This window comes from Primulina tabacum, chromosome 18 (genome assembly GCF_025594145.1).
Source record: "Primulina tabacum isolate GXHZ01 chromosome 18, ASM2559414v2, whole genome shotgun sequence".
NCBI classification, from domain to species: Eukaryota; Viridiplantae; Streptophyta; class Magnoliopsida; order Lamiales; family Gesneriaceae; genus Primulina; species Primulina tabacum.
Window position 1 is genome coordinate 31,322,527 of NC_134567.1, and position 9,107 is coordinate 31,331,633.

At 34.2% G+C, this 9,107-nt stretch overlaps 1 protein-coding gene and 1 pseudogene across 1 annotated transcript; both read left to right on the forward strand.

Annotated features, from left to right (window-relative positions):
- The first annotated feature begins 1,257 nt into the window (after positions 1–1,257).
- LOC142533874 (phytosulfokine receptor 1-like) lies at positions 1,258–3,147 on the forward strand (annotated as a pseudogene).
- A 1,989-nt stretch (positions 3,148–5,136) lies between these two features.
- Positions 5,137–7,773, forward strand: LOC142533582 (peroxidase 12). Its single transcript, XM_075640408.1, has 3 exons — positions 5,137–5,584; positions 5,750–5,944; positions 7,059–7,773. The coding sequence occupies exons 1-3, from the start codon at positions 5,339–5,341 to the stop codon at positions 7,677–7,679; spliced, it is 1,062 nt and encodes a 353-aa protein (XP_075496523.1). The 5' UTR covers positions 5,137–5,338; the 3' UTR covers positions 7,680–7,773.
- The last annotated feature ends 1,334 nt before the right edge of the window (positions 7,774–9,107 follow it).

Here is a 9,107-nt window from a genome sequence, read left to right on the forward strand (position 1 = left end):
GTAGGTTTGTGACGTCATGAAATGGTTGTTGTTTGATCAAAGACATTTGTTGAGATCATCACGTAGTATTTCATATGCACAAAAATCTACTTTAAAGGCAATGGTAAATGTCAAGATATCGGTGGATAATACGGTCTCTCTTATATGGAAGCTGAAGCACAAGGGCCACAAATTTTTAGATTTATTAGAAAAGATGCAAATGATCACATTGGTCGTGTGAGAAAACATCCACAAGTTGATAATGGAGATGTTTCTGCGCTGCTTCATTATTTCATAAACAAATCGAACATAGAGTCTCAGTTTTATTGGAATGTTCAAATAGATTCATGACAACAGGGTCATGAACTTTTTCTTCAGAGATTATAGATTTCAGGATGATTATGAATATTTTGATGACGTTCTCTCAGTCGACACCATTTATCGAACCATAAGATATAATTTGTTATGTGCTTCTTTTGTCGGGATAAATCACCACAAGCAAAATGTGATGTTTGGTTTGTCATTCATGTCAGGTGAGACCGAGAGTTCATTTGAACAACTAATTAAACTCAAAGGTATAGGCTGACAATGATGATAGAAGATGGAACATTAACTATTAGGATAATAATGTTTGAAGAAGCGGCTGCATAGTTTATGGGGTATTCTATTGATGACTGTATTAAAATTCAGAATAATTAATCTAAGAAAAAATTTCATTTATCATACGAAACCAATTTACTATCATGTTAAACAATATATATTCTTGATTTGCATAACATAACAACTGTCCCACTCCAAGCAAAGATAACTTCAACAATTCAAGCAAAGAATACCTTTGTTCTTGTTCAAATTGGACAGGTCGGTTTTGATGACAATGGTTGTGAAGGCTGTTGAAAAACTAGTAAAACATTGGAACACTCGAACCAGAAAAGGGACACGAAAGCTTCTCTCAAGTGGTAGTGTAGAAGAACAAGACACTGAGAACTCTCATGCAAAGTATACACCTCTCTCGCGGAAAATGGATATCTTCTATAACAATAAAGAAAATGAACTCAACAAGAAATCGAAGATGATGAGACAATATATCATTACGACAACAGAACTAAAAAAGGACGCTCAAATAAGAACAAAAATATTGGTATTATAGTTATTAAGATCGAGAGGAAGATTAACAAATGGACATTCACGTACGCAGGGGAAAATCATTTCGTTGTAATTACATGATTTTCCATCATTATATTTCACATGCATGTTATATAACATCTTTATGACTCACGTGCAGCACACGGACATATAAAAAAAAAATAGTTTTGTCATTCAGGGAAGCTTCGAGAAACGACCAAACCGTTGACTGTGACTGCCTGAGTCTACACTGCACACCAAAATCATCCAGTCAATCTTCATGTCCTGCTAATGGAGGTGGCTCAATATTTTCCTTTCGAAACATTTGTTTCTAACTTCTCCTCATTTTTTACAAATAAGTATAGACTTCAATCCATACCTTCCCATAGTCTACGCGTGTGGGGCGAGTATGGATCCAACACTCCAAGGAGTTCTTGCAGCTATCGGAAGCATTTTCTTAGTAAGCTTGATCATCCTCGCCATCTTGATGATCTGTGTAAATAAAAAACGTAAGAGATCTGATTCTCCCGACCTGAGCTGTGACCCATCGACGCCCCAAGCCGACGCCAATTTCGGGCTTTCTTCAATTTCCGAAGGCGAGAGTGCCATTTTTGACCCGACCCTGAACCGAATATCGATGCAAGCTTTGATTGACGCGACCAGGAATTTCTCCCAGGATCTAATTATCGGGGTTTGGAAGTTTCGGGCTTGTTTATAAAGCCCGGCTCTGTGCGGGCCAACTCGTTGCTGTGAAAAGGCTCTCCATGGATGCCTTTCAAGGCTTGCGCGAGTTCCGGGCTGAGATGGAGACCCTTGGGAAGCTGAGGCATCCCAATATAGTCAAACTACTCGGCTACTGCGTCGCCGGTTCCGATCGGGTACTAATCTACGAGTTTATGGAAAACGGTGGCCTTGACCAATGGCTTTACGACACGTCATACTCGGAAGAGGGACAGAACGGTGAAGTGGAATTGAGGTTGCCTCTATCTTGGCAAACTAGGATCAAGATCGTTAGATCATTAGCTAAGGGCCTCTCTTATATGCATAATTTGACGACTCCTATAATTCACAGGGATATCGAAGCTAGTAACGTTTTACTTGATTCGAATTTTGAGCCGCACATTGCCGATTTTGGGTTGGCTAGATGTATCGAAGGGTCTCATTCGCATGTGTCGACGCAGGTAGCGGGGACGTTGGGGTACATGCCACCAGAGTACATCAATGGCACCACAACGGCGACCAGGCTGGGGGATATATATAGCTTTGGGGTACTAATGTTGGAGACTGTGACAGGGAGGAGACCGAGTTTCCCATTCCCCGGAGATGATGGAAAGGAGGTTAGATTAATGGAGTGGATTAATTCAAAGGTGGAACAGAGTCGTTACATGGAAATGGTGGATTCTAGTATCTCCAAGGATGAGATCAAAGAAAGTATGGTTGTGGAGGTTTTCACAATTGGCTTGAAATGTGCTAATGAGAAACAGAAAGTTAGGCCTTCGATGAAGGAAGTCGTGGAGGAGCTGGATAAGATTTTGGCTTGAAATTGTAATTAGTCGCGTTCTTCAAAATGGGCGTTTTACCATATGTTTTATATGCTGGCCGAGGATGTTCGATGAGTGAGGCGACGCCCTGTCGTATTGTAGAGGTGGAAGATTTGTTCTTGAGTGGTTTGTTGATGTATTGTGATTGTATATTCATCGGTCTACAATACATTGATTGTGTCGCCCTTTAGGCCGAGGAATTCAAGGGTGATAAAAAATGGTTGGTAGATAATGGAAGATGTAATAACTTGAAGCTTAAGGTGATTACAATGGCAGTGGATTCTTTAGCAACATCTCCCCATTTTGAGTTGGCCTAGATTACTTTGGTTCTTTTGTATATTATGTTTGGAGATTTCTTGTTGGGACATAGCCAATTATGGGTTTTGCAAGAATTTGCAAACTCGGGTTCTCCATTCAGCTTATTTTTCGTTTATTATGGTTCCTGTTAAATAATCCAGAATCGTCTCCTTATGAATGGGGCATCGTAGCCAGTTCGTTTGTTTGACATTCGATTGTATATCTATCCTCTGTTCATTGTTTCATTTATTAATTAATTGGTTTTAAAAAAATTTATCGATTAATTATGTAATTTGTATTTCTCAAGAACTTTAAATATTTAACGTGATATTATATACTTGATTTTTAGGTCACTGTCTATTCCCGTGCATTCTACCGAAAGTTACTCAATCTTATTCAAATTATTCTACCGAAAGTCACTCAATCTTATTAAAATTAAATTACCATCAATTTCAAGGCTTAGTTGTCTATTTCTTTGAAACCAATTAAAAATCAATTTATGGAGAGACGCGTTCTCTACGAGCCATAGTTACGAAATTACGTCGACTTAATAACTTGTTGATTGGACTTTTCCCCCCTAATTTATGATTTTAGCTTCTAAACGACCTCTTCTACCCTACCATGGATCGTATTTGATTAAAATTATACTATTTTTGCAACTCTTCGTTTGACCTAACGTATTTTCGTTTTACCAAAAACTATAGCTGGTAATAACGGTGCAACTCAAATTTTTAAAACCGTATAGCAACACAAGCGTCACATTTCGATTGTTCTACTGAGCATAGACAATTATTGCACGCAACAATCTCCATCTCAATAATTGTACTTCTTGCATTCAATGAGAATCGAACTCGTGACATTGACTTTGATATCAATTGTAAGACCAATCGCTTACCGTTTTATCAAAATTTCTAGCTGATGGTAACTGTGAAACTCAAATCTTTTAAATTGCACAACTTCACAAGAGTCACGATTCGATTGCTCTATTTGCCAAAGACAATTATTGCAACCAACACCCTCTCTTCAAATCTATTTTTAAAAATACATATTGCATTATTAATTCAATGATGTAGTTTATTTTAATATTTTACATAAAAATATTTACGCGTTTAACTTTGAAAATAGTCTAAATTGATTACTAACATCCATTTTAATTTTTAGTCATATCATTTCGAAACCAAAAGTGTTCTTGGCATTTACCTTCAAATATACATATGTTTTTATTTCCTAAAAAATTTTATGACAACTTCTAAATAGATATTATTCGTTTTAAAAATTGAATAGATTTCTTGTGAAACGTTCTCACAAATATAGATTAGTGAAACAGGTCGATCGATTTATATTTATAATTGAAAATATTATTTTTATATAAAAATAATACTTTTCATGAATGAGTGGATATCGGATATCTTTATCGTAACAGTGAATAGTAAAACAATTGAAGTTTTCGTTTTAGAAATAAACGGAAAAAAAAAAAAAAAAAAAAAACTTCCATGCGTACGAAAAAAAAATCTTCCATGTGGACTCATCTTAGCTTCAGGCATAAATTTAAGAAACGGCTATCAATAATGAATTCATTAAATTAAACCATAGCTTCTAGCCAAAATTACAACTGGCCAACATTGTTCGGATCAATTTCCGAGAACATGTGAAATATTGGGAAATTACATCAATTTCATGTATTTATAAACTTATTAAAACAAAAATCATATTTTTATATATAATTAATTATTTTAGTTCTATTTGTATCGATTCAAAAAGAAACGCCACTAATCATATCATAGCCTAACAAATTCTCAAGAAAAAGTTTACCGTGGAAGGAAAAAATGACAGTTTGAAGACAAAGGAGAAAAAACCTAACACCATCGTGGCTTTCTAAAACAAATTAGTGGAATATATTCGCCAACGGGTGGTTGTCATCCTCAAATAAAAAATTCCAAAATTTCATTGCAACTTGACGAATCATTTTATCAAAATTTCTTTGAGTGCACTATCTACATATGGGGGAATTCGATGCTTGGTGTCTGTCATACGTGTAATTTGATTCGAGGTCGTGAGCTCCAAATCACTTGAGTTGGTCCGATTTGACCTCAATATCTCATATATATGTGACTCTTTGAATTATGCCAGTTGAATTAATTATAAGAAAATCCTCATTTATACAATATATCATATGACATACATAAAATTAGATCCATTATGGGTGTAAATATATCATATGATCATAAAATTATATATTCGTTCGTCACCAAATTCAGCGCGGCATAGGGAAGAGAGAGCAACGTGGTCAATTTGGTGATTGGTGGCGGGCTAGCTCATTCGTTGTCATTTATTTATTGATTTATTATGGCTACAAATAACCTAAGTTTCGGAAACACACTACATCAACTAATAAAAACATGGTTTCTTGTACTTCTTTGCTTTTCTTGGTATCTAATTATCTTCTTCTGTCCACAAGTTTTCGTTTTACCAGTGCTCAATCAGGATCTCAACCTATAGTTGATGGACTTTCATGGAATTTCTACGATTCTTCATGTCCAACCTTGGAATCCATTGTCAGAAAACAGCTCAAGAAGGTGTTCAAGAAGGATGTTGGCCAAGCCGCTGGATTGCTTCGTCTCCATTTCCATGATTGCTTTGTCCAGGTCACACACACACACACACACACACACACACATATATATATATATATATATATCTTAAAGCTTATCCATATAAAGATATTGGAAATTAAAATTTTGAAATTTATAAGAATCTGTGTGTGGCTTGATTATATGTGCATTTGAAATATGGAGTGAATATTGACGCAGGGATGTGATGGTTCAGTGCTGCTAGATGGATCCGCGAGCGGCCCCAGCGAAAAATCTGCACCTCCCAACTTGAGTTTGAGGGCTGAGGCCTTCAAGATAATCGAGGATCTCCGACGACGAGTGCAGAAGGAGTGCAGTAGAATTGTTTCTTGTGCTGATATTGTTGCTCTTGCAGCTCGGGATTCTGTTTATCTTGTGAGTAATAACAAACCTTAGAAACACGGAAGGAATATTACATGTATATGCTGCCATATTTTCTTCATTCATTTAATAGCAAGAATACGACCATAAATTATACATGCTCCCATAGACAAAAGGAAAAAAAGGATATGTAAAACTAGGAAAAAAGTAGTTCAAGAAATGACTCAGTTTCCTTAGCTTGTTGGTACATTATATGGAGTAATCTTATTAATCTCTTGAAGATTTTGCTACTTTGATTGAGCTTATCAGTTCTATTTGACTCAGTACTAGATTTAAATGTATTTATCAAATTCTTTTTATGATTTTATTTTAATCTTTAAAAAAAACATCCTTAACAAAATGTCAAACATATGGACATGTTGCTAGCAATAAAGTCATGGTAGAATATATATATTTTTATTATAAAAAAAAGTGTGTGTGTGTGTATATATATATATATATATATATATATTGTGAAAAGGAAGAACAATCGAGAAATTTTAGATTCAAAGTTGATTATATCAAATGAGTTTATCAATATCATAATTTATATGGACGCAATAATACATATATAGGGTGGAATTCTAAGGTTTAAATTTTTTTAGAAGGCTTTATTCTCTGTCATCTAATATATTTTTTGGAAAATTAATATACGATATTAACAAACATATAAACAAGAGTATTCAACACGATATTAAGAAGTGGACCAAGAGTGAGATTTGGGCTAGTGTCGCGGCTCTTGACTTTTAAAACGTTATTATCCAGTTTTAAATGGTTGTATTCTCAATCAAAATTGTTTATCATGAGAGAGTGAGTTGATAAAATAAATGAGTGTTTGTTCGATACAAGTAATGGGTTCAATTAATCTTTACTAACAATTTTTCGGACGAGTCTCTCACATTATACTCTACCTATTGTGATTAGGTTTATACACTACTATATTAATATAACAATTATTTAGTACACATTGAATGATGACGGCGGCAAGGTTTACTTGTCATAAATTTTTATCATTATTAATAAAACATAATGTCCAGTATCATATAATACATTTTTCTTCTGGTAGTTAATGGAGTAGTTAATGCTTTCATTAATTTCCATTAACACTAGTTTAAAATGCTTCTTACAGGCTGGTGGCCCTGATTACGACATTCCATTAGGCAGACGCGACGGCCTAAACTTCGCAACAAGAAACGCAACCCTAGCCAACCTTCCTCCCCCGTCAAGCAACACCACCGCCCTCCTCACCTCTCTCGCCACCAAGAACTTCACAGCCACGGACGTGGTCGCCCTCTCCGGCGGCCACACAATCGGAATCGGCCACTGCACCTCCTTCACGAGCCGCCTCTATCCTTCTCAAGATCCTACCATGGACCAGACATTCGCCCGAAACCTCAAAACAACTTGCCCCGGCGCAAACACAGACAACACCACCGTACTGGACATACGATCGCCGGATACATTTGACAACAAATACTATGTCGATCTGATGAATCGTCAGGGACTGTTCACTTCAGACCAGGATTTGTACACGGATTCCAGGACTCGGGGGATTGTCACCAGCTTCGCGGTGAATCAGACATTGTTTTTCGAGAAATTTGTGATTGCGATGATAAAGATGTCGCAGCTGAGCGTACTGACAGGGAAAGAGGGGGAGATTCGTGGGAATTGCTCGGCGAAGAATTCGAACAATCTATGGCTCTCTTCTATTGTGGAAGAGACAAAGGAGAGTTCGCTCTCGGCATTTTAAGGATTTGCATGAGTTTTTTATTTGACCCCATGCCAATAAGTACCTACGTGTGTGTTCGCGCGCACTTTTGCTAATAAAAAGTTGGGTTATCGTATTTTTCTTTCTTAAGGATAAACTAATTCAATACTTTATTTAAATATAGATGTTTTTATTACATTTAAATATTTTATTTTGTAGCATTTATATGTATTAAACTATCTATTTCTTTATTTGAAAATAATCATTCTCATTCATTCTACAATAATATTAAACTAAAGTGTATTAATTTTATTAGCATTTCTTTGCTCAAAGAGAATGAAATCAACGGCCTAAAAAATATATATCGACCACCTTTTAATTTTATGAACACAAATAAATCAAGATGTTTAGTCATCATTTTGTTATCTATAAATTATGTTAAGTATTTATTGTGATTAAAAAAATTTGTGAAAAATAAATGGTCTTTATATGAAGTTCTTTATTTTATTTTTAAAAAGACTGAAGTTGAATTAATACTCGATCTCTTCCTTTGGCATGGTCGTTATTGTGTGTTTATTGAATAATTTAATATTTAACATTTATGATTAGTTTTTGTAAATTTTACATATGATATTTTACTATGAAACATTTCAAATACATTAAAATAATAATATCATCTATATGCATTTATTTCTCATTTTTAGTTTTCTATAAATTTTGGTAAAATTGCAAACACTTAGTTTCACCCAATCCCAACAATTGCATTCATTGCAATAAATGAGAATCAAACTCATGACCTTGATTCTGATACCAATTGTAAGACCGAACGCTTTTCGATTTATAAAAAATATAGCTAGTGGTAAAATTGCAACTCAAATATGAGTTAATGAATTTTATTTAAATTAGTTTCTTAACTTAATATGATTCTCAAAAAACACATGAAATGAAATTGGCAAATTAGAATTTGAATAGGATCGTATTTTAGTAAATACTGCTTGCATTCATTTACAAAAATCGTCAATGAATGTGTTTCATCCATTTTTAAAATTGTACATTTTCCTCGCCTCAATCATCACATTATCCTCCAAATGATGTGAATGACAAAATTAACCATAACTATCGAAAGCAAACCATGTAGCTTCAATATGTGGAATTTTAGAAATAAGAAAAAACACTTAATTCATTGAACTTCGAATCAACCATAATAATAATAATAATAAAGTTTGAGAGCTCAAAACCAATAAACAAATAATAATACTCTCAAAAAATATTTAATTATTAATGAATACTTTATTTTGTATTAATTTTTTAAACACTTAAATTTTCATTATTTATACTTTTTAATTTATAGTTTTTTTCTCTTTTCAAAATTGGTTTATTTACAAAAATATTTATTGGTTTGTAATGCAACTGAGTATATATTTTGTAGGAAATAATAAGCTATTTTTAATCAAAATAAAATTTCAAGAT

Coding starts and splice junctions, on each gene's coding strand:
- LOC142533582 (XM_075640408.1), top strand. CDS start 5,339: ATGGTTTCTTGTACTTCTTTGCTTTTCTTGGTATCTAATTATCTTCTT. Junction 5,585..5,749: donor TCCATGATTGCTTTGTCCAG/GTCACACACACA, acceptor ATATTGACGCAG/GGATGTGATGGTTCAGTGCT. Junction 5,945..7,058: donor CTCGGGATTCTGTTTATCTT/GTGAGTAATAAC, acceptor TGCTTCTTACAG/GCTGGTGGCCCTGATTACGA.